Here is a 24,557-nt window from a genome sequence, read left to right as displayed (position 1 = left end):
GGGCTGAACACAACATGACTGGTATTACAACAGGTGCTCACTGCTGGTGTGTTCTGCAGTTACTACTGGTACAGTTGAACTGGTCAGATATGATTTTCCAACTGTCGGTTTGATTCTTTGTCATATTAGCCAGGAATTGGGTAACATCCTTTAAGAATAATCTGAGAGATTTAAGCTTACCAATGATTTCAACCAGTAAGCTATTATTTTGGTTGACTTTTGTCAGTAAGCCCACTTTGATATTTATGCACATTGATGTATTTCATGAATGCTTTGTATTGACACAACAAAACGACCACCAAGCAAGCGTTCCACATCTTTTGTCAGACATGGAAACATGTTAGTCGCCTGGCACAAAGACAAGTAGCAGACCCATACATGATTAGAAGGCGTCCGCTACCCTCTTGAAGCATCATCATCCCCATTCAGACACTCAAAGTCTGTGATTTCTCCCCCTTCTGATCTCTGGGGCCTTGGGCCTTTCACGGCCCTGATATCAAAAAGCACAGCTGCCAATTACAGTGTTAGTATGAGGTGAAGGGCCCGGCACGACCTCACATCCCCAACACCAGCACACTGCTGAATCCCACATTGGGATTGAATAGGCATTGACGCATCAAACATGTCTACAGAATGGGCCCGGAGAAAGCGAGAGGTCCAACGAAGATCTAATTAATTTGAATTTGAGAGACAGGGGAAGAGCAGACATGGGGGTAGGGTGAGGTGAGGTGGGGGATGGTCTGTCCTTTCCTTCTTCTCTGCACATCCTTTTCTCCTTCCTGAGACTGTCACTGTATCATTAGCCCCTCATTAGCTGGGGCAGGTGCAGTTGCGGCAGAAAAGGACGCCCCCTCAAAAATGCCATCCCCCCCACCACCACACACACACACACACACACACACACACACACACACACACACACACACTCCCGACTCACTGTTACCAGTGGCTCTGCTTGTGTGTGTGGTGTGAGCTTTTGTCCAATCAAAGACCGGCAGTGATGTGGGTGTGGGTGGGTGGTTGTATGTGTGTGTGTGTGTGTGTGTGTGTATGTGTATAGGGCAGAGCTCAGGACTTGTGTAAAAACAGCGGCGGAAAAAGGGAGGAGGTGGTCCATACAAAACAAGCCTCTTTTTTTCTGCTGTCAATGTTGTTACACTAGCACTTAATCAAGGACACACAATACCTTTCAGCAAAGCTCCGACACCAAGCCTCCACTCCAGCAGCTTTTGTGCGACTACGCTCAGATTTGCTGTTTGCACCTCTTTAGGCTAATCATAGGCAGCGCCTGAAGGAAATCCGGCAACAAAATCAAATGAATGAATGAATGAATGAACAAATGAATGAATGAACGAACGAATGGTGCTCTAGTTGAAATAATACAGTTTATTCACCCATTCACTCCCCTAGTTGTTGTGTCCAGCAGTAAATATACACAAATAAAGCCTTTGACAGCTTTATATTCATAACAGCAAACAAAAAAGTACTCATGTAAAAGTTACATGAATCCAGTCATCCAGTGGTTAGTCACAATAACGTGCTAATCTCCTCAGTTCTATTCATTAATAGAATCAGAATTCTCCAATTCCTCTGTGAAACTGAATGGCAGAGTCATGATGAGGTAAAGACATCTCACATATGTAAAAAAAAAAAAATGTATATGGCACATCATTGTGCCATCCGAACGACAATCGACGTGATGTCCCACGAGTTAGCGCCCGTGAGGGTCTGCACAGGTGTGGTCTGGTCCCAGATCAGTCGTTGTAGCGGGACAGTTTAAGGCGTGGCACAATGTTCATGGACTGCAGTTCCTGGAACAGCAGTTTGCAGGCGTAGGGGATGCGTAGGGAGGACACGTGGCAGGAGGACTTGCAGTAGTGGCACCTGCAGCACACAAACATGAGCAGGACTTTAAAGGATGGTTGAAAGGTGCGAGAGGATTTTAAAACATACTAGCATCAGGGATCATTCAATGCTGAAGGGCACACATAACAAGTTGCCTAGCGAACATGACTGTGATGATACAAATGAAAACTATACCAATGAATACAAAATTACATACCAGCCTGAGTACCCTAGCAGGCCACACTGTCCACACACGTCCACTTCGAAGGCATCGCTGGAGATCATGAGCCGCTCCAGCAGCAACATGCTGGCACCGTAGCCAATCAGACAGTCCCTCTCCATCTCACCCAATCGCAGGCCTCCGTCTCTGGAGCGACCCTCTGTGGGCTGCCTGTGGTGCAGCAGCAGCAAGCACAGAACAAACAAAAAAAAGGAAAAGTTCATAATCCCTGAATAGAAGTACCATTGATTCAAGTCATGAAATCAGAGGAGGACGGAGATCAGCGGACTGCTTGGATGTACCTGGTGAGCACAGCCCTGGGTCCGCGGGCCCTGGCATGCATCTTATCCAGCACCATGTGCTTCAGCTTCTGGTAGTACACGGGGCCATAGTAGATATACGCCTCCAGTGGCTCTCTATAGCAATGCACAATGCAAAATCAAACAACAATTTAGACCACATACGGGATTCATCTACTGGGGTGTGTGAGTCTGTCCAGAAGTGCTGGGGTTGGTGAGGTGTGGCTGTGGCTAATTACCCAGTGATCCCGGAGGTGACGTAGTCCTTGCCCTGGTAGTTGTAGCCGTAGCGGATGAGGTCCTCACACACGTCCTTGACCTTGCTGCCCCCGAAGGCTGTGCCGTAGTGGAACTTGCCGTCCAGCACACCTGCCTTCCCTGCCAGCAGCTCAATCAGCTTCCCCACCTGGCCATCATCAATGCCGTGTTACATTACAGCAATGGCAAAGATTACCACATCAATACTCCATATTACAACCCCATTTCCCTCAACAAAGTCCTTCCTCATATACTTATGATGTAGAGAAAAAAAAGTCCCCTCATCACATTTTTTGTGTTCTATATTTGGCATTAACAGTATGTAATAACACCCTTATAATCATGTTATTAAACATAACAACCTTAAGACAAAAATAAATATGAACAGTGAATGACGAGTAACATTTCTGAAAGCACACAGACAGATGAGCAATCAGGACAGACAAAGCCAGCCCAGCTCTGCCTCCCAGAGCCTCCACACACATCATGTAGGTATGAATAGGGCTGAGGAGTAAGGGGAGGGGGCATGGTGGGAACTCATTAAAGAGTGTATCAGCCCTCTGCGTCGCACACAAAGCAGCTGCCATTCATCCCGAGACCAGCAGGGTCAGGGGCAGGAAGAGCCATGGGACCTTTGACCCCGCTGCCCCCTGAGCATCGAGAGCGGGGTCAGGCACATTACTTATTGATAGTTCATAATCTATGTCATTAATATCAGCACAATAATAATGACTTAATAGCAACAGCTTAAAATTGTTAACTCCACAGGACATTGTGAACAAATAAAATCTCTCACACTGAATTGCGTCTGATTACATCAGGTCTACGCTGTTCACTTGAATAGCACCATGGAACACAAACAAAGAAGGAATTTCTCAAGTGGGTTGCACAAAGTGCTTTTTTTTTTTCTTATCAAAAACTATTAAATCAACTCACACTATGCACTCTGGAACCTCAAATTTGAACTTCACTTGTCAGACTAGTTTTTGGGGCGCACACACGGACCAAACATTTTTTGAGAGCCTCTGGCTTGTCCCACAGGTGAAGGACATCTTACCGTCATACGCGAGGGATAGCCGTGTGGGTTCATGATGATGTCCGGGCAGATGCCCGTGTCACAGAAGGGCATGTCCTCTTGAGGGACAATCAGGCCACACACTCCTGAGAGGGACACAGACACACAAATGGACAACTTGGTTACTCAAGAACACAAACTCCTTAGTGTCTTATTGTCTTAGAATTCAAATGTTGCTGCCATGTATGTCTCCATCTTTGGCTGGTTAGCCTCCAAATGAATGGAAATCAGATGTCAGGTGGTGATGTAAAAAGTGGAGAACGTGTTCAGAACATCATTATATTTGTATGTTTAAAGCAAGAGAATGCAAACAAATACAATTAAATGCTGCAATCTTATATATATAAAGCACATGAACAAACTCCATAATTCTTCATGCCTTCAGAGTGAAATTACTGTGAAGCATCTATATCCAGTGATAACGTTCTATACATCACATTCCTAATATTGTTTTTCAGAAATGTCCTTCCACTATTTGCAGATTCTTTTTTTTCTTTTTTCATTTCCAGATCTTCTAGGATGCCCTGACTAGCCACGATCTGAGATCCCGCCAAAACCAAAACGCTTTCAATCCCAAAATCTAGCCTGGCCCTAAAATCAATGTCTATGTCACTTGGCTGGGGCAGTACTGAGAGTCTCCTTGCACACATGCACTACGGGCAGGGAGTAGAGAAGACACCCACCGAGAGGTACTGGAGGAGAACCATTAGGAATTCACATGATGGGACAGCCAACGATAGCTGGCCCTAAGTGTGAACGCAAATGTTTACTGAGGGGCCAGCACATACACACACACACACACACACACACACACACACACACACACACAGCCCCCCCCCCCCCTCTCTCAGCCCGTAAGCAAACACATCACTGGGCCATTTGCAAGTGCTAAAGAGAGAGAAAGTGAGAGGGGGCGGGAGGAGGAAGTAGGGGTGGGTGGGGGTGTGTGGTGTGTGTGGATGAGGGCTGCTGGGATTATGGAGGACAGTGAGAGGGGTAAGCAAACAGCCAGCACCCAATACAGCTCGGAACGAGTGGCTGACCCGACTACAAAACCCAGCGCACCATTCAGCAACTGCAAGGAGGGGAGAGGGAGCAGAGGAGGGACGATGTTCTTTTAGTGGGAGCGGAGCCGCTAGTGGGCTTCCCACTGCTGGTCTGGGGCCGCCTTTTTCCTTTTTTTCCTTTTTGTAACATGGCCCACACACACTCAGAGGACGGAGTAATCACACAACCAGTGTGATTATCTCTACAGGTGAAACGGCCCTTTGTGTGGAAGGGCAAGAGTGAGTGGGACCAGCTGAGAAGCGAGAGAACCGATAAGAGTGCAGGAAGGTAGAGAGAATGGCGAAAGAAGAGAGCGCAAGAAAAACAATACAGAGATAGTTTAGAGAGAGAGAGAGAAAAAGAAAGGGAGTGATAAAGGTAGAGAAATGAATTGAGATAGAGGGGATAGTGTTCTTGGAGCAGGCATCCACTGGGTTGTTTGTTTTGTGTGAAGGCTAGTGATGAAAGAGCCATGAAATCAGCAGAGAAAAGGACGACAGGAGCGAGGGTCCACAGCAAACCCCCCACACTCACTCTCCCACACACACACACACACACAAAGTCCTCCCAGTCACCCCCACAAATCCTGATTCCCCCCACTAACACACACACACACACACACACACACACACACACACACACACACACACACACACACACACACACACACACAGAGTAGAGCCTTCCATCACCCCCTTATTGCCACACTCTGGCACCTCAGACAATAGAGCCTCCCCCCCGATGCAGACTCTCCCCTGCACAGTAACACTGCCAACACAGCTGTGGATGTGTATGTACACATATATATATTTACCTATTTGTGTGCGCATGTGAAATCGCTGGCAAATTATTTGCTCATCATGCTCTGATGACCAGAGACGGTGACAACTGAGAGACGGACAGTGGCAGGGGTGCGCACAAGAGACAAAGAGAGGGGAGAGGGGACGGACAGCAATGGAACTGATGTCCCCTCACGTGAAGGCTGCTTGGGAAGACTAAACACTGCATGCTCCTCAGTTCATCTCAACACTGCCTTTAAGTATGTGACTATCTATTATGTCCACTCACTGTCTCTTATGGCCCAACGCTAGCATAAACTAGCATTATTATCCTTTGAACACATGCATTTAGGTAATACCATATCGAATGGAATGCTACACATGGGGGAGGTGAATATGTTTACGCTATACATGGATGTGGAATTCTGTGCTGAACTACGCATAGGCTTAAAATACTAAAGACACTGCGGACATGAGATGGGAGGATAGCAGTGTGGTCTTTCCTCATTTCTCCTTAAAAGTTGATCAAGTGTTGAGAAGTACCTGACAGTTCTGTTCAAAGTCTACCAAAACTACAATAACTCCAAGTATCTTGTATAATGACTGAAAGAAAATTAGGACATTATAAAAAAGGCTCTTTAAACTTTAATTTTGATTAATCAGTGACACAAGCTCTGAGTAATGCTCTCCTTCATACCCCACTGACAGAAGCTCTGTAGCCCAACTCAGATGTGCCTGCGATGAGTGGCCCGTTTAACCCTACAGATGACCCCCGCATGACCTCTATGTGGAGGTGCCACAGCCATTTTGCTGTCAGGCCCCATGGCTGCCCATTCCAGTGCCTATTCATTATTAGCTGGGTGAATTATGCATGGCGCCAGTTAGCTTTCTGATTAAAACATCAGGCTGCCCCTGCCTTTGTGGAGCAGCCATAAAACAATGGGGGCGGTGAGCTTGTTTTTTCTTTCCCAGGAGCGGCCCAACAGCACTGCTGTGGTGGTGTGAAACATTTGCATAGTCTGGATCCGGACAAAGAGCCAATTAATTGAAAAAAGGCCCCTCGAGTAGTTGGGGGGAGGTTGGGGGTGAGGGTGGTTCTTCTTAGTAGGATTGGTCTTGACACCACACTCAGCTCACACCACTGAAACTGCTCATGTCTGGAGAGAGGCTAACAGACCGGAGGCTTACTTTGGGGCTTTTCCTTTACTCGAGGAAGAGAGCAGACAAGAGAGAGAGACGGGGAAAGGGCTCGGGAAATGGCTTCAGGCCGGACTGGACCCTCTACCCATGCACGGTGTGGGACGCCGTGGGTGTGTGTTAGGGGCAGTGCACACTCAGTACACCTGTCCTGTTTTCCACCCAGTGTTGCGCACCATTAGCTGACCTTTTTCCAGGCAGCATATCAAGTTGAAAATAGTTCAACCTACAAGTAATTACAAGTAGTGCTCTTTTTCAACCATCCCGTTGCAAGAGGTTTCCAGGTCATATGGCCCACTCAAGAGGTATGAAGAACGTGTGTGTGTGTGTGTGTGTGTGTGTGTACCAGCGTGAGTTCTGTGGTGTGTAAGCGTGGCGAGCTCTGTGAAGTAATAACAGGTGTTCCCACCTTTCTGGCCGTGCCGGCTGCTGAACTTGTCTCCGATCTCGGGCCGTCTGGTCTGCCGCAGCAGGATCTTGATGAGGAAGGCGTCCTCCGCGTTGGAGGAGATCATCACTTTCTCAATGTATGAGTCTGTGGAGCCCTTATAGCTGCAGCGGAGCAACACAAACCAACAACTCACTTCAGCCAGGAGAAAGGACTGGAAACACTTCTGAATAAGATGCTGCTGAGACTCACTGAAGGTGTGTGTGTGTGTGTGTGTGTGTGTGTGTGTGTGTGTGTGTGTGTGCTCACGTGATTGGCACATCTCTGTACTGCGGTTGGCCAGGCTGGGCAGTGCCCTCCAGTGGCGTCTGGGTGACGGTGGGCATGTACTTATTCACCAGCACCTGTTTATTCTCCACCTTCTCACCTGAAACACAACACACCACACGTGCACAGAGTGAGCTGAATAAAGACTGAATTGAGTTCCTGGTCTAACGTCTCTAAAGTCTCAAGTGCTCACCAGGGGAGCAGATGCCATCAGCATCCAGGTTGCTGTGCCTCCAAATGGGCTTGCGTGTTTCTGCGTCCAGCATGGGACCCATGACCTTGTCAAACGTCTGGTTAGTGTAGCGCTTCAGAGTGCACTTGGCATTCTTGTAGACCAGGCACCGCCCGAACCCTGAGAACATCAATCACAGAGCCATGAGGAAATGTGAACTTGTTGCAATGGAACAAAGTACTAGCGGGAACCATCTCTGAGAAAGGGGTATGGTTCATTAACAATCATTTGGCAGCAAACTACAGCTTAAAGTGTATACAAGTCAATTCAAGTCTAAAAAAAAAACCAATATCATATAAATTATTAATCAATGTGTCAATGAATAAGAAATGTTCTTTTTCCATAAACAGACTGGCTAACTTTGACTCCTACATAACCCAGGCTTTCTAGATAGAGCTGGCCCTGTTGGGTGTTGAGCACGGCCCTGTACGGGTCCAGTGGGCCGAGGCTCCCCTTGCGTCTCACCTCGGTCCAGAGAGGCCTTGTTGAGCACCAGCGCGTCCTCTATGTCGTAGCCGCTGTAGCTCATGACTGCCACCGTGGCGTTCTGGCCCGCCGGGAGCTTTTCGAAGTCGATCAGCTCGATGGTCTTGGTCTTCACCATGGGCTTCTGAGGGTAGCCCAGCAGGTACATGAGCGTGTCGATGCGGTTCCTCTGGTTGTAGCCGATGGTGCCTTCAGTTCGGGACGAGAAGATCATTAAAATTAAGGCTTAAAGTGCTTTCTGCAATGTACCACAACACAAGAGTTTAAGAGAGGAAAACTACATTCTGTACGCGTGCCGTCAGCTGTTGGGGACATGAACACGCACTCAGTCTGGGTCTCCAGGCTATGCTGTCACTATGCAAGTGGTCATTTCTGATTCAAAGCTGCTTGCGGATTCGGACACTTGATTCTATTGATTAACTCCACCAAGGCTGTCCTACCAAATTGCACTAACTACTGGAGATCAGTGTCCCTGCTCAATCACAAGCAGATGAACTCAACAATAACTTGATTGAATATCTTCATGAAGAGCATCTCAAGGAATCAACACTACGCCTACCCCAGATGGCCTTGATTTAGATCATCAATCTGGTCAAAAGGTGTGGCAGACATAATACTACATGGGTGGGGTGGGGGGGCAGGATCAGAATTACTAAGGAACACTGGGACAGGTTTAACAAACAGATAATCCTTTTTGGAGAAGCGATTGCTTGTCACACAAGCCATCCACCCGCTGAATACAGTCCTCGCTTGAGTGGTTTCACTCTGCCACTGATGGGATACATCTCTAGTGGTAGAATGTGCTTAAGCTACTTTGTTTTGACAGGGGGGGGGGGGGGGGGGTTGGTGTGGGGATGGTGGAGATTGGTGTTCGGGGGGTGGGGGGTTTGTGGGGTTCTGCTAGAGTTTGGAGCAGCAAAGCAGGGCAGTTTATGGCACAAAAGGCCCTGCCCCTTGGGCCTTGACATTTGTCAGATGCTATTATTGCACAATCAGGCTACAAGTTCAGATCCTGCCATTATGGGCCAGGGGCCACACAGATAGATTTGCACATGTATAGGACCTGTCCACACACACACACACACACACACACACACACACACACACACACACACACACACACACACACACAGCAGAGGGCACTGGACCAAATAAAGTTGCATTCCCTGTGGTTTTTTGTAAAGATTTGTGAGGGGGAGGGACGGGGAGTGGAGAGGGGTCTGAATGGTAATGGTGTGTGGTGGGCCAGCCCAGAGGTTTGGAGTCGTGTTGGTTACAGGGGCTCCCGCTCCCTCTTCCCCTCTTGCAGCTGAGCACACTGACCCCCTGCACTGGGGCCGCCGCACAATGACAGGGCCCGCCTGCGCTCGCAGACAGCGGCAGGGAAAGGGCCCCTGTACACACAGCACACAATGGGACCCCTACGCAAGCACGCCAAAGTTTGATGTGTGCGCACACACACACACACACACACACACACACACACACACACACACAAACATTATGATGAGTGTGTGCACTGGACCTGGTCAAAGTCTGTGCATAAGGATATGCAAGGCAGCCAGTGAATGCTGAGAAAAAAAGAAAGAATATTGGTGTATGTGTGGGTGACTGCTTCTATCGGTGTGTTGTGGATAGTGTCATGTTGTGTGGGTGTTTGCATGTTGTGATGTGTTCAACGTGTGAATAGGATAAAAGGATTCAAATATTAACGATTTTGTAGATGCATTTACATGGGACTACAGTGTCTGGAATTATTTGTGACTATTTCGTTTATTCCAGAAGCTGGCTATAGCAATCAGAAGGATGCCAAATCATATCGGTAAAAGTCACCATGACTACATGCAAACAGGAGAAGAATGTTGGGAATTATTCAAAACCAGCAGAATTTCAACCCAGTCATTTTTACAGGGAAAGTTGTAACATTTACAGACTACAGAATTTAGAGACATGAACAGGACTTTCAGAATGACCAAGACACTAATCATGTGTTAGACTATATAGGTGTCTATATAGATAGATCTATAGACACCTATAATGGAGAGAGTAAGGCAGAATGACAGGAGGAGTGCAATACGGAGTGAAAGTTGCTTGGCTCTGCTATTCACCATCACAGACATAATAAAACAATCATCAAAGCCTCAGTGCCTTACCCATGGCCTGCTTGCCCATAGCACACTGATAGGTGTTCCTAGGGGACTGGTTGTGATGGGGGTATGGGATGAGGCCAGCACACACACCCAGCAAAGTGAACGGCTCAATCTCCAGATGTGTGGTGGTTCTGTAACACACACACACACACACACACACACACACACACACACACACACACACACACACACACACACACACACACACACACACACACACACACACAGAGTGTTTTACTCCAAATGTAACATAGACTCATGTGTGTCCCACTGAGTGGGTTCTACAGCAGTGGCATCACTGTCAAGCTTGCATGAGGGAGAGGCCCTGTCTACAGTTCTTACTTGACGATCATGTGCTCATAAAGAGCGATGCTGCAGTCATTCTCCTCGTTCACGTCCAGATACTCCACTAAGCTCTCGTGCAGGAAGTCATCAAAGTTCCTGGGGGTGGGGGGGTGGGGCAGACAGTTGCAATTGTTAATTCATCATTCACAGTCTTTACTAAAATCACACATGCTTCGCAACATATCATAATACATGCAGAACACATGCACACATTTAATATTTAGTGAAATTCACCAAATACAAAGCTTGGAACATCAAGCCACAAGTGAAACGGAAGCCCAACAATTTCACAAGTATGTTGGAGTGTAGATGGGGGGTGGTGGGTGTAAGGAGAGAGAGAGAGCAGCACCTGTAACCCTGAGACAGCTCCTCTATGTGTCTGTTCTTGACGGCCGGCTGCCCGTTCTTCACTATGATGTAGGGTCTGAAGAGAACACAAAGAGGGCAGAACGAGACCATAAACATTGGGCAAGGTGGGTTTGGTAGCACTGATGATGAAGTGCTGATGGTATCTCACAGGCCTGTATGTCTAGCGCGTGGACAGAATACAAGTCTATAGATAACCATGCATTACCAGCTGAAAGAGATTGGCTTGTAGCCAACAGATAAAAGTCAGAGTGGGAATCATTAGAAACAGCAATAGAGCGAATGCATAGGCCCAAGAGGCATTGGATGAGTTGGCATGTTGGCATATAATACTGAAGTGGGAATAGAGGTGAATATTGATACTAAAAATAATTTAGAACCTCAATAATCTTATATAGAGAAAGAGAAAAAGTTCAAAAGGTTGAATCCACTAATTGAGACTGAAGCTTGGTACCTCCAGCCAACTGGAGGCACGTATTTGGGTTACTGCCCATCTCAGTCGATTTAGTGATTCTTTACAAGGCAGCTGAACGAAGTATAGTTTTTATATAGATCATTAGGAGCATTAATCAATATTTATGTCCATATGACCAGTATGGCCATTTGAGGAGGGGGGAAAAGATGAAACCGATGAATATATGCCAACAACAAAAACATTAGCAGTGTGATCCGAGTAAGGAGCAATAAATGTTTTTGTCATTAGATCACTTAGAGTACTCTTTCATTTCTACATACTGATCAATACCCTGCAGGTCTAAAGCAGCATCGGACATTGAGTGGGTTTGCGTACAACTCCACAGGTCTGACTCAAGCATCTCTCTCCAACACGTCAGCAGTATATACCTGCACAGTCTCCCCCCGTCTGAGGAGATGTAGACGCAGCGGTCTGTCAGGTTGGTGGAAATGGACACAAACTCGTTGATGAAGCCTGCTCTCCGCATCAGCCGGAAGGTGTTCACCAGCTTGAGGTGCTCCCGGATCACACCCAGGATATTACCTGGAAGAGGATATGGTTGATTATCTGCTCTGACTGCCATACCGCCAAGCCTGGCTTTTTGGGTATTGCGACCAGAGTGCAGGTGTATTACCCCATAGACCCAGGTTAGCAGCGGGTAACTGCTCTCTCACTTTGTTACAGAGATACGCACATCACACACACACACACACACACACACACACACACACACTCTGTCACAGAGCAGTAAGAACATAGATGCACAGAACTTGAGCTGCACTGTTGGAATGTCAGATGGCTAGTACACAGAGTACACTAATGACACAGACTTCAGCAGTGGTTTGCCAGCATACACAAAGAATGTACAGCTTATGCAAGAAGCCCTTTGTGAAGCAACATTAAACTCTGGGTTTGTGTGTATACACATTTATAACTGTGTGTGTGTGTGTGTGTGTCTATTGCCCTGTGCTGCTTTGACACCAGCTGCTTTTAATTAATTAAGCAGGAAGGCAGCTGGTTTAACGACACTTTATCAGTGCTTTAGAAAACATATACATTAATTAATACCGAAGCGCCTGTCCTATACAACATGACATTGAAAGCTAATCTTCAGCAAGCTGGTTAGCTCTGTGGTCCACAGGTTGGCTAGACTTATTATATAAGGATTTTGTTTTACAGCCACAATCTATTTGAAGGCTTCCTCTTTGTGCAAAGCAGCCTTGTTAAAGCCTTTGTGCATTTTCAAACAAAAAACATGCAACAGTGTAATTCAAGGAAACACTTTGCATGTACAGGTGCATACATGTACGTATGTACTATGGTGTGTTACAAAAAGGAAATTCAGCTCATGTGTGCTTGTGTTTGTGTATAATTTTGTCCCCCTCTCTCTGCGTATGTGTATGTGTATGTGTGTGTGTGAGTGTGTGTGAGAGTGAGAGAGTGTGTGTGTGTGTGTGTGTGTGTGTGTGTGTGTGTGTGTGTGTGTGTCTTTACCGTTGAGAAAGACCAGAAAGACGCTGGGGTAGGACAGCTCCTCTCCACAGAGCAGGTTGACGTCCTCCACACCCAGGTTGAAGGCCAGCTTGACGATGGGCCCGTCCTCCATGTCTGTGGTGATGTGCGTCATCAAGGCCAAGTTCTTCACGAGCCCACAAGCCTAAACACAACACACAGACACCTTCCTGAGGAAAAATCCCCCCAAACAACCCGCAACAGACCATCAACCAAACCCTTGCACAGTTGAAGGGCCACTATGGAAAACCGTGGGGACAGACTAACTATCATTTGTGCATTAGAAGTCCATCACATTAATGTCTGCCCAGTTTTATGCCTCGTATTGCACATTTGGAGAGTTCATTGACACTACCAATCAGCACTACAACTCATGACTACCCAACTGGAAAATGACTGCACTATCTACTTAGCTAGCTGATGTAGCATTTTAAATAAATCATGCTCAACAGCCCACTGGCTACTGTCTGTTACCCTGCCTCTCCAGTCTGTTACCCTGCCTCTCCAGTCTGTTACCCTGCCTCTCCAGTCTGTTACCCTGCCTCTCCAGTCTGTTACCCTGCCTCTCCTGTCTGATCCCCTGCCTCTCCTGTCTGATCCCCTGCCTCTCCTGTCTGATCCCCTGCCTCTCCTGTCTGTTACCCTGCCTCTCCTGTCTGATCCCCTGCCTCTCCTGTCAGTTACCCTGCCTCTCCTGTCTGATCCCCTGCCTCTCCTGTCTGATCCCCTGCCTCTCCTCTCTGTTACCCTGCGTCTCCAGTCTGTTACCCTGCCTCTCCAGTCTGTTACCCTGCCTCTCCAGTCTGTTACCCTGCCTCTCCTGTCAGTTACCCTGCCTCTCCTGTCTTTTACCCTGCCTCTCCTGTCTGATCCCCTGCCTCTACTGTCTGATACCCTGCCTCTCCTGTCAGTTACCCTGCCTCTCCTGTCTTTTACCCTGCCTCTCCTGTCTGATACCCTGCCTTGGAGCTGGATGATGCACCCATCAGTCTCAGAGAGCTGACCATTTTGCTTCAGAACGGTCCAGGATTTTCCGACTCGGACAAGTTTGCGGCTTCTCTCTTTACACATCTGAAGCGTCTGTTGTTTCTTACAGGAGCCAGTAGGTGAATGTCCACACACTGTAATAGAGGTCTTACTGTAGTAGTGAGACAACTGCGTGGGAACTCTGTTGTAATACAGCTCAAAGCACAGTGTCCATCATATCAAGATGGAGAACTTTTATCAGAGAGGGCTTCGACAATCCATAACCGACGCATTTACATTTACACAAGGGTGTTTACATGAACCACTCCTCCACATATTTAGCGGCCCTGCACAGATGTGGAATGGGGTTCAACTCGTACTCAGTGTCATCCTCCTGGTACGGCTGTCTGAGGGCCACTCACCTCCCCCTCAGGGGTGTCGGAGGGGCACAGCATGCCCCACTGGGACGGCTGCAGCGAGCGCGGCCCGCTGACCTTGCGCGTCTTCTCGAACTGGGAGGAGATGCGCGTCATCATGCCCAGCGCGGAGATGAAGGAGAGGCGAGACAGCACCTGCGTCACGCCCTGCCTGTCCATCTTAAATCTCTTCAGAGACCAGTTACCCTACAAAGGGTGAAGAGAGCGGGAGAAACAGAGGAAGGAAGAGAGAAGAGAAAAAAAAGAATAATATGAGGGTCGTTTGGCAAAAATAGATGCAATAAGAGAGTCGGGAGCAGTGGCTTTGCTGGTGCAGAGCTCAGTGGGAGTTTTGATAGGTATGAATCCTCCTCATCAGTAGTCAGTGGGCTGGCCTGACTCACTGTGGAGATGGCGTTGACCATGCCGTTGGTGATCTGGTCCTGTCTCATGTGCTTGACCACGTCAAACTGAGCCGCTCGCTGCTTGGGGATGATCTGGTCGGCGATCTTCTTCAGTTCCGTGTTGAACTTCTTAAACAAATCCTCAAACAGCAGGGACAGCAGCTGACAGACAGAGGGGAGGAGAGAGAGGAGTAAACCTGATTATTCCACACCGTCTCAACGATCTCAGACTACATCCCTCGCTTCAGTCACTGAAGCAATCCTATACATCTTCACTTTAGTCTAGTAACTTTCAATTTCTGTAGAGTGAAGTACAGAAAAACACCAGTGACTTGGATGGCAGATCACAGAACAACTCATCTAGCATGGATGTAGCATGGATGTAGCGCCCTTAATCCAAGGGTGAAACCAGAGGGGGCCAGTAGGGCAGCAAAGAATATTCCAGGATGAACTTCAGCTTGTGTAGTCATCTAAACTGAGATGCAGTCAACCCCCAAACTTCCAGCACAAACTCAACTCTCTACTGCTGAACTTTCAATAGCTGATTAATCTCTAAGGTACCGCAGCGCTCCAGAAACTCCTTTCTGACCGACGGCGCCGCGCCACCGTCTCTCGAGCAGCGTATTCATCCGCCGCCATTCACGCGGCCCATCTGGCTCTGGTGCCATCTCATTCTCTGCTTATCGGCTCGCCGGCTGCACAGGCCGATTTAATTAACAGGTGTCCCGCCACCATGATAAGCTTAACCTGGACCCTCTCCCAGGGCATTCTACACTCTAAACAGGGTCTTCGCAAAGCACCTCTTCATCTTGCCTCACTGCACTCTCACACTCACACACACACACACACACACACGGACATATTTGCATACATCAAAACAAGCGGCGGTGAAAAAATTAATAAAGAAATTAAGCTCCTGCTGCACAGCCGGGCCAATTAGTTGAATGTCAGGGAATCGTAATTGCGGAGTGAAGAGATTGTGTGTGTGTGTGTGTGTGTGTGTGTGTGTGTGTAAGCCCCGACTGAAAGGGGACCCTGCAGCTAGCAACAACCCCTCAGTTCCATCCGAGCCCTCGACCAAGAGCAGGTTGGCAGTGCTGGGGGGGGGGGGTGGGGTGGAAATTAAAAGCCTGAAGACAGACATAATTACATTATCAGAGCCTGGCGCACTGGATTAGCTCAATCGCTGGAGTCAAGGCAGCCCCGGCTCTTTTGTGGCTGCGCGCTTAAAGAACCCCGCGCGCTGGCGCTCGCACCGGCGAAGCCCTCGGATTTGGTGCCGCCGCATATCTCTTGGCCCACCCCCCGCCCCCCCTTCACCAGCCTCAAAGGCGACAAAAGCACACCGCCTGAGAACGAGGGATGGCGGATGACAACAAAAACAGGCAAACAAAGCAGCGGGAAGAAATAATTAAGGTATTAATAAAGACAGAAAGAAAGAGAGAAAGGAAAAGAGAGGGGGATAAAGGGAAAAGAGAATGGAGACAAAGAGGCAGGTGAGAGATTAGGGCCGCATATCTGTTGGCACATGCCTGTGATCAACACTCATCAATGAATGCGTGTGTGTGTTTGTGTCTGGGTGGGTGTGTGTGTGTGTGTGTGTGTGTGTGTGTGTGTGTGTGTGTGTGAGAGAGAGTTAGTGTATATTTCAGTCTGGAGACAAAACTAAATGTTTCTAAACAAAAGTTTATGCGCTTCTTCAACAAATAGATTCAAAGTAAACAAACATGAGTATGAACTCAGCGATGTTGAACACTACTAGAACCGTGGCGACGGTGCTGTACACAAACCCAGGCCTTCAAATGGAATGGAATTTTACCACCGTTAAGGTATGTTTTTGTATCTAGTTTTTGTAAAAAATGTCAAATATATCAATAATAATTATATTAATTATAATAACATAATTAGCAAGCTAGCTAGCTTTTATCAGTGCCAACCGTGGCGTTTTTGGTCACTTTAAGCCAGGACTGTTGACTGCTAGTTAACACTCTATAATGCCTCTTTGAAATGGATGCTGTAATGAAATTCACATAACAACCCCATTAGTTCACAGAGAAATAAAGATGAAGATAGAAGCACCTCACTGACACACTCACCTGGCCAGCCAACTCCAGACGCTTGTTACCATAGTAATCTCGGTCGTCGACTTTGTTGTTGTTCCCCTGGGCAAGGATGACCCTCCGCACCATAACAGCTAGATAAATACACTTCGCACGGAAGTTAAACTCTTTCACCTGGGGGACAAGGAGATTATGGGGGCATATTTAAAGCTGATGAGAATACTGACAATGTGTGTATATCTGTGTGTGTGTGTGTGTATGTGGTGGGTCTCAGGTGAGTGCAGTCCTTACAGACTAGTGAGTGAATGAATGAATGAATGAATGAATGAATGAATGTGTGTGTGTGTGTGTGTGTGTGTGTGTGTGAGTGCATGGTGGGTCTCAGCTGTGTTTGCTCCTTACAGGCACGTGGGTGAGGATGGTTGAGGCCAGCAGCTCTCTAGCCTCCTCCATCTTGGTCTTCTTGGGTCCCCCCCACATCCGCTGTCGCCGCACCTTGTTCCCGATGTACTTCAGGGCCTAGGAACAGACACACGCAGAGTTCACATCAGACGCAAGAACAGAGATGTTTAGATCTCACAAGATATTTGTAAATGTAGATTAATTAGCCTCAATCAGTATGAATACGATTAGCGGTTGTAGACCTGGGCCTGGTGCTGGTTTCCTCAGTAAGAGAGGGGGGCGAAGGCAGGAGGCTTGGGATTTAATCATTGAGTTCCATGATAATCATCATGATTCATGTTTTCTTTTTGCACCTTACAGACACAACATAGTGTCACTAATCATGTCAGACAAAAAAACTCAGTTGCCATGGAAAGCTAGTTTGAAAATGAACCATTCCAGGTAGTTTAATAAGCAACCCAGTAGACACACCGCCACTCAAAGGGTGTGATTCTAAGGCAGAGTCTGAGGTCTTGACAGGCCTTTTTGCTAACATGGACATCCACATACACACACTCCACCTGAGTCAGCGCTTGCCATGCTGACTGGTGCGCTTTGGCACGGGGGTCGGAGGTCACTGCAGCTGTGGGCTTCCTCCTCAGACCACCCACACTGAAGGCTGAGCTGCTGACTAGAGTGGGCAGCAGCTCACAGGTCCTCCCTGCCACCCAGACCCTCACCCAGAGTTTCCCTCCCCCACACGTCAGTCTATATGGGGTTACTTTCCCCTACCAGGCTAATGCTACAATTCATTCCATGGTCACAGTCTGCCCCTATCAACTGAGGAGACAATTTTATTAAAATGTGTAAATAGTTCACCATCTAATGTGACAAAAAAAATTGTGTTTACAATACTATTGTAAGTCACTGACTATATGGCTTTGGTCCCAGTACAAATAAAGGGAGCACAAAAACACTGAAGCATTCCAAGGACTACTTTCGGCGTATATTTACGCCGACTTCAGCCCTGAATGTAGATTTGCCAGGATGTCTTGCCAGACACTGAGAGGCTCTACACGACTCAATAAAGAAGCGTAATTTTTCAGCCTGCTAAACCAGCGCGTCTTGTCTTCTGGACAATGAGGCGGGTCACGTGGGCTTATCATATAACTCATTAAAGCCCTATAGAGCACAATGAGGACTACCACAGGGACAGGCCAGCCTTAAACGGACATTCAGAGGGGCTCAGGCGGGGGTTGCTAGGAGGCAGGGATGACTGCTGCTGTGGAAGCTCTCGTACCCTTCGTGGAGGTAGAGGTCTGAACCTTCGCTCACGTGTATTAAAATACAACGCAGCTAAAAATTGGCTCAAACACATGATGAAATCTTTTTTTCCCCTTTATCTGTACAAAATACAATATTTTAAATCATTGTATTCAGAGATGTAAGTAAGTATTCTAACCCTCACACAAACTAACAGACCTTTTTCCCCTCTTGATACTCCAACATTATCATAAGAACACCCTGATGTCCTTAACATTCTCTGGTGCAAAACAGACACACAAACAGGGCCTAGGCTTTTATGTCATTTTCCCTATAATTTTGCCAAAGATCTTGTTTGCTGTGAACTGACCCTGAAGGCCAGAGGCATTTGTGTGAGTCTACACCTCTACACCGTCTATACTTCTAGACCATATACAGTGGGGAAAATAAGTATTTGAACCCCTGCCGATTTCGCAAGTTTGGCCACTTGCAAAGAAATGCGTGATCTATAATTGTAATGGTAGGTGTATTTTAACAGTGAGAAATAGAATATCAACAAACAAATCCAGAAAACTGCCTTTTATAACATTTATGACTTTATTTGTATTTGATGCAGAAAATAAGTATTTGAACCCCCAAGCAAACAGCAAGAATTCTGGCTCCCAATGACCAGTTATGTGCCCAAGAAGCACACAGATTAGTCCTCATTAGGCCTAACAAGGTACACCTGATCTCAACTGGTGACGTGTATAAAAGAAACCTGTCCAAAGAATCATACTTCACACCTTCAACCTCACCACCATGGGCAAGATCAAAGAGTTGACCTAGGACGTCAGAGATAAGATTGTAGACCTGCACAAGGCTGGAATGGGTTACAAAACCATCGGCAAGCAGCTTGGTGAGAAGCAGACAACTATTGGTGCGATTATTCGTAAATGGAAGCAACACCAAACAACTGTCAATCGCTCTAGGTCTGGGGCTCCATGCAAGATATCCCCTCGTGCGGTATCGGTGATCATCCGAAAGGTGCAGAATAACCCCAGAACTACACAGGGGGAGCTCGTGAATTATCTCAAGGCAGTTGGGACCACAGTCACCAAGAAAACCATTGGCAACACACTACGCCGTAATGGTTTGAATTACTGCAGCACTCGCAAGGTCCCCCTGCTCAAGGAAGCACATGTACAGGGCCGTCTGAAGTTTGCCAATGAACACTTGAATGATTCTAAGGAGGATTGGGAGACAGGATGTGGTCAGATGAGACCAAAATCAAGCTCTTTGGCATTAACTCGACTTGCCGCGTTTGGAGGGAGAAGAATGCTGAATATGACCCCAAGAACACCATCCCCACCGTCAAGCATGGAGGTGGAAACATTATGCTTTGGGGCTGTTTCTCTGCCAAGGGTACAGGACGAGGCCACTGCATCGAGGGGACTATGGATGGGGCCATGTAACGTGGAATATTGGGCTTGAACCTCATTCCCTCATTCCCTCCCATTGAAAACACAACCTTAAGGATTTGGAGAGGATCTGCAAAGAGGAGTGGACCAAAATCCCTCCTGAGATGTGTGTAAACCTGGTGACCAACTACAAGAAAGGTCTGACGTCTGTGCTTGCCAACAAGGGTTATTCCACCAAGTACTAAGTCATGTTTTGCTAGGGGTTCAAAAACTTATTTTCTGCATCAAATGCAAATGAAGTCATAAATGTTATAAAATGCAGTTTTCTGGATTTATTTGTTGATATTCTGTTTCTCACTGTTGAAATACACCTACTATTACAATTATAGATCACACATTTCTTTGCAAGTGGCCAAACTTGCGAAATCGGCAGGGGTTCAAATACTTATTTTCCCCACTGTATACCTCTAGACTATCTATACCTGCGTCTGGGTGAAGATCTGGGCCTTCTGACACTCCTCCAGACTGGGGGCGAAGGCAGCCATCACATGCTCCTCCGTGCCGATCATCTGCACAATCTCCTGGTCACTCTCCACGCCCATCGCCTGACAGCACACAGAGAAGAAGAGGAGTGTGGTGAGATGTGTGGAAGACAAAAGAAGGGACGTTGCAGTAGACAGTCATAGCTCTCCTCTGGCTCCATATAGAAGTTTGAAGGAAACCTTGCGAGAGAGAGAGAGAGTGTACAATGCTGAAGTGAGTCAGTGGAGGTGTGGGAAATATCAGCAATACTCTGGACCCAAAGACAGGGATGTGAAAAGGTTGTGAGAAAGTATGAGTTGGGGAGCAGAGGACCTGTATATCTGGGAGATAGGGGTTAACTGCAACACTTCTGAGGCGTACCCTAAAGGCTCCGTGGTTCACTGGGGGATGCTAAGTTATGCTAGAAGCTGTTAATCATGATGCTAAAAGCTGATGTGGGTTCTGTAGACTTAGGTGCCATAAATACAACAAAATAGGTCATAGGTTGTTTGTGAACTGTTATAGTGAGGTGATAACGTTGCAGAATTAGAACACAGGACATGAAGCAAGTGAGATGACAACCACAGAAGCCAAAGCAGAGGTAGGTAAGAGGTGCAAGTGAGATTCACATACTATTAGACCTACAAAGATCCTGGACTAGCACATAGCAGGAGCTCATTTCACTTGCATTTACTTCCAGGAACACATCCGCAGTAATGAACTGAAGTTATGCAACAGCAGGTCCAGGTTTCTGTTTAGGTCAATGGGCTTCGGGTGTGTGGACTCATATCACAAAGCAGTGGAAATATTCAGATCAAGCACCGGAGAAGTGAAAGGCCGAGTCAGAGAAAAGCCAAGCTGAGGTGACTGGAGTGGAGAGGGGAGTCCCAGGGTTCCCTGACATTTGCTTATGCTAATGGGGCTGTGTGGGAACGCTGGAGCCTGGAGCTGGGAGTAGGGCGCAGCGCAGGCGCAGGGCTGAGGGCGCAGAGAGGCTGGCGGGTCTGCAGGCTCCAGAGCAGAGGCTCCACGCATTCGCGCCGGAGGCCTGAGTGCAGAGCAAACACACTTAGCTGCCAATTTAGCTTTGAAGCAATCAGAGCAGTCAGAGGCTACATTCCCATATGGATGGAGAGTGCATTGGGCTGTTGACTGGCTCACATGGATCGGGATGAACGTCCCTAATTAAGAACCCCATGTCAGGATAGAACAAGCACCAACAGATGAACTAATTACCATTAGGGCATGGGAACATATGGGAACGACATTATGCCTGGATATAATCCAACCAGCTGTTTCTAAAGTACATATCAGAATTATCCTAAAAAGATGTGCCTGTTGCATCAAGAAATTGAATAATTTAAATTAAAGTGAATGATGTCACACCACTGCATAAGAAATGTTTAATATCTATTTTCTCTGCACTCTCAACTATTACTGGAGGGTAGACGTCACAACAGGCTGTGACTAAGGTTAGTCTGTAGCGCCCTCTTCTGGCCATTCTTCATCATATCACCACCATACACCCACAGAATTTGAAGAATCATTAAATGCCACATTATGCAGTTATTTTACCGTTTGTAGGTATATTTTGTAAGCAACTCGTTTTTAGAACATCCTCAAATTCATTTAAATGTTATGGTTATGTTAAGGACAGATAAACACACCCGTCAATCCCCCTAGCCACCTAAGCTCTGCCCTATGTAGTTTTGTGATCTGGGTCTAAAACACCATGAAAATGTAAGACTAGCTTTCACAGCTCAATGTTGCCAAACACTTGCCGCTAGCAAGCTGGTTGGTTTTCATCAGCACCAGTTGTGCAGTTGATGGTGTTTGCAAAGCAATCAAGATTGGCTTTCAGCTAGTTAGTTTGATAGCTTCAGCCAAAATCTGTGTAATGTCTCTAAATAAAAAATATATAAAAATAAATAAAAGATCCCACCTTGAAGATGATGCCAATGGGTGCATCCTCTGACAGCGTGTTGTGCTTCAGGTAAAAGCGGCCCTGTTTTACAATCATGTTGGTCCTACTCTTCTTTTCATGGGTAGAGCTGTGGACAAACAACACCAGACAGACCATTAGACTGCAGATTCACACAAGAGGTCAACACTGACATAATAGCTCAGGCACCAGAAAAGTGTGATAAATAATGTGACTGACACTTTAATTTCAAACACATGAAGTTATTTTAAGAAATGTGTTTTATTGACTGGGAACATTTTCAGTATGGACAATTGTGGAGGAGAATGTGGACGAGCTAAAAGAGGGAAGATACCTGGTCACAGAAGCTCCAACTGCTCCCTTCCTGTCCTGTTCCACAATGATTCTGTTCTTGGAAAGCTGTTCCTGGATCAGAATGACCTTCTCTTGGCCTTTGACAATAAAGTAGCCACCTGCACCCAAAAACAAACAATACCAGAATCAAATCTCCCTTGAATGTGTATGAGAGCTGTGACCTCTTAAGGCTCAATATACATTTAAAAAAAAAAGATTTACTGCTGGAAAGTTTTATGCGTGCTTGTGTGTCTTTGATGGGGTTGAAATGTAACTTACCTGGGTCCAGGGGACACTCATTTAGTTTGGAGAACTCCATGGGCGTCTTTCCTGTAAGAACGCAGTTGGAACTCCGCAGCATAATCGGCATTCTGGGCAAATAAGACACATTTATTTACAACAGATGAAAAATACTGCTGGGGTACATCCAAAGGATATCTCTTAACTCCCCAAAAGGACAACAACAACCGGCATGAATACAGCTAATTCACCTTCCAATAGGCAGGGCATTTCGGATGATTCTCTGACTCCCTCGGGTGTACTCAATGTCCACTGTGATTGGTGCAGAGTATGTCATTTCTCTCAGGCGACACTATCAGGTGTAAGGGCAGACAGACAAACTGATCAGCTCCTACTTTTAGGACAAACGTCTGTTCTGGTACAGACACACAGAGGAGAGAGGCACTTCCAACCCTCTGTAGATAATCACCTCATGAGGAGACACTGGTCGTGTTACATTGAAGCTCTCCTCCACATCCGGCATGCCGACATAGATATTGAGGTATCTATAAACACAGAGATTTTATGAGTATGAATACAGGGTGAATCCTCTTGAAAACTACATATAAAAAAAGAGTAACTTACTTAAGGTACCACATTGGGTCAGCATCACTAGTGATCTTTTCATTAGCTTTCATGATCTTCTTTATCTAGGAGTGAAAGGTGGTTGGTAGTGAGAAATAGAATTATGCTTAAGAAAAAACATCTTGTCAAAGTGCCTATTCCTTGCACCGACTTACCTCCACATTGATGAAGTAATTGAAGGAGTCTATGTGTTGCTTCACGAGTCCTTTGACCTAACGATTGATATGAAATGACAGTATGAAACTTGACATTTTGTCTCTAGAACGCAAAAAAAAAACACATCTAGAAACAGTCTAGACTCGTTGATGGATTCACCTTACCACATCGTGACGTTTTGTCCTATTTTGCTCACAATACAGCTCTTATGGAAGTTTAAAGTTAATCCAAGTCAGTATTGAAAACAGAAACAAGAGACAACAGTATAATTAAGTCTCACCTTCAAAAACGCTGGGAGCAGTTTCCATTTTTCCTGGTAAAATCAGACAGGGTCCACAGTTAAGCTTCCCATTGCAAATAGCTTGCTATCTGGGCGTTTAACACTCTTTATTAGCCAGAGACACTGATAATCGAAGTTTAAATTATAGTCAGACAAAACTACTAGAACATGTTTTTTCCCCCTAAAATAAAAAGGGCCAGACAAGTCCTAATGTCAGTAACATCATGCGTTTCAATCACATCTCGTGCGAGTTCTCTCACCTCCACAGTATCTACAGGCGCCGCAAGTTGTTGATGGGACATGTCCCCGAACTCGTCGTGTAGAACGTCCATAGTTTACTCGTTCCTTGATTCACCATGTACTGTAAACCATGAAGTTGTCACCGTTGCTTTACTTCATAATTACACCTTGCAACAGCATAACATGCATCAGTCGGAAGTTCGCTGTACATGTGTAATGGTGAGTGCAGCATCGTAAAGGCGCCGTGCAGAACATTGTAGATATTAAAAGTGTTCCGGTGGACCGCTGTCCCATTGCTGATCATGGCGGTGACTTCTTCACTGGAATTTCTAAAAATGTTACCGTTCATT

General features: G+C 46.5%; 1 protein-coding gene across 1 annotated transcript; it reads right to left on the bottom strand.

Annotated features, from left to right (window-relative positions):
* Nucleotides 1-1,366: 1,366 nt before the first annotated feature.
* polr3b (polymerase (RNA) III (DNA directed) polypeptide B) lies at nt 1,367-24,463 on the bottom strand. The gene is made up of 28 exons (XM_031564331.2): nt 24,228-24,463; nt 23,968-24,000; nt 23,687-23,743; nt 23,532-23,596; nt 23,377-23,452; nt 23,159-23,259; nt 22,947-23,038; nt 22,669-22,786; nt 22,335-22,443; nt 20,353-20,475; nt 17,229-17,345; nt 16,863-17,000; nt 14,767-14,928; nt 14,369-14,569; nt 12,963-13,125; nt 11,858-12,011; nt 10,998-11,072; nt 10,646-10,744; nt 10,307-10,434; nt 8,133-8,342; nt 7,629-7,787; nt 7,418-7,535; nt 7,130-7,272; nt 3,680-3,783; nt 2,604-2,770; nt 2,368-2,481; nt 2,063-2,236; nt 1,367-1,884 (listed from the first exon to the last, which is right to left on the bottom strand). Exons 1-28 carry the CDS (start codon nt 24,297-24,299, stop codon nt 1,755-1,757), a joined length of 3,402 nt encoding a protein of 1,133 aa, XP_031420191.1. The 5' UTR covers nt 24,300-24,463; the 3' UTR covers nt 1,367-1,754.
* Between the last annotated feature and the right edge of the window lie 94 nt (nt 24,464-24,557).

Source organism: Clupea harengus, chromosome 3 (assembly GCF_900700415.2).
Source record: "Clupea harengus chromosome 3, Ch_v2.0.2, whole genome shotgun sequence".
Lineage (NCBI taxonomy): Eukaryota > Metazoa > Chordata > Actinopteri > Clupeiformes > Clupeidae > Clupea > Clupea harengus.
This window is presented reverse-complemented; position numbering and strand designations above follow the sequence as displayed.

Excerpts from the sequence above, each read along its gene's own strand:
- polr3b (XM_031564331.2), bottom strand. The coding sequence starts at position 24,299 with ATGGACGTTCTACACGACGAGTTCGGGGACATGTCCCATCAACAACTT. Across the intron at positions 23,453-23,531 it reads GACCCAATGTGGTACCTTAA|ATACCTCAATATCTATGTCG; the intron begins GTAAGTTACTCT and ends CTGTGTTTATAG. Across the intron at positions 2,482-2,603 it reads GTCACCTCCGGGATCACTGG|AGAGCCACTGGAGGCGTATA; the intron begins GTAATTAGCCAC and ends GCATTGCTATAG.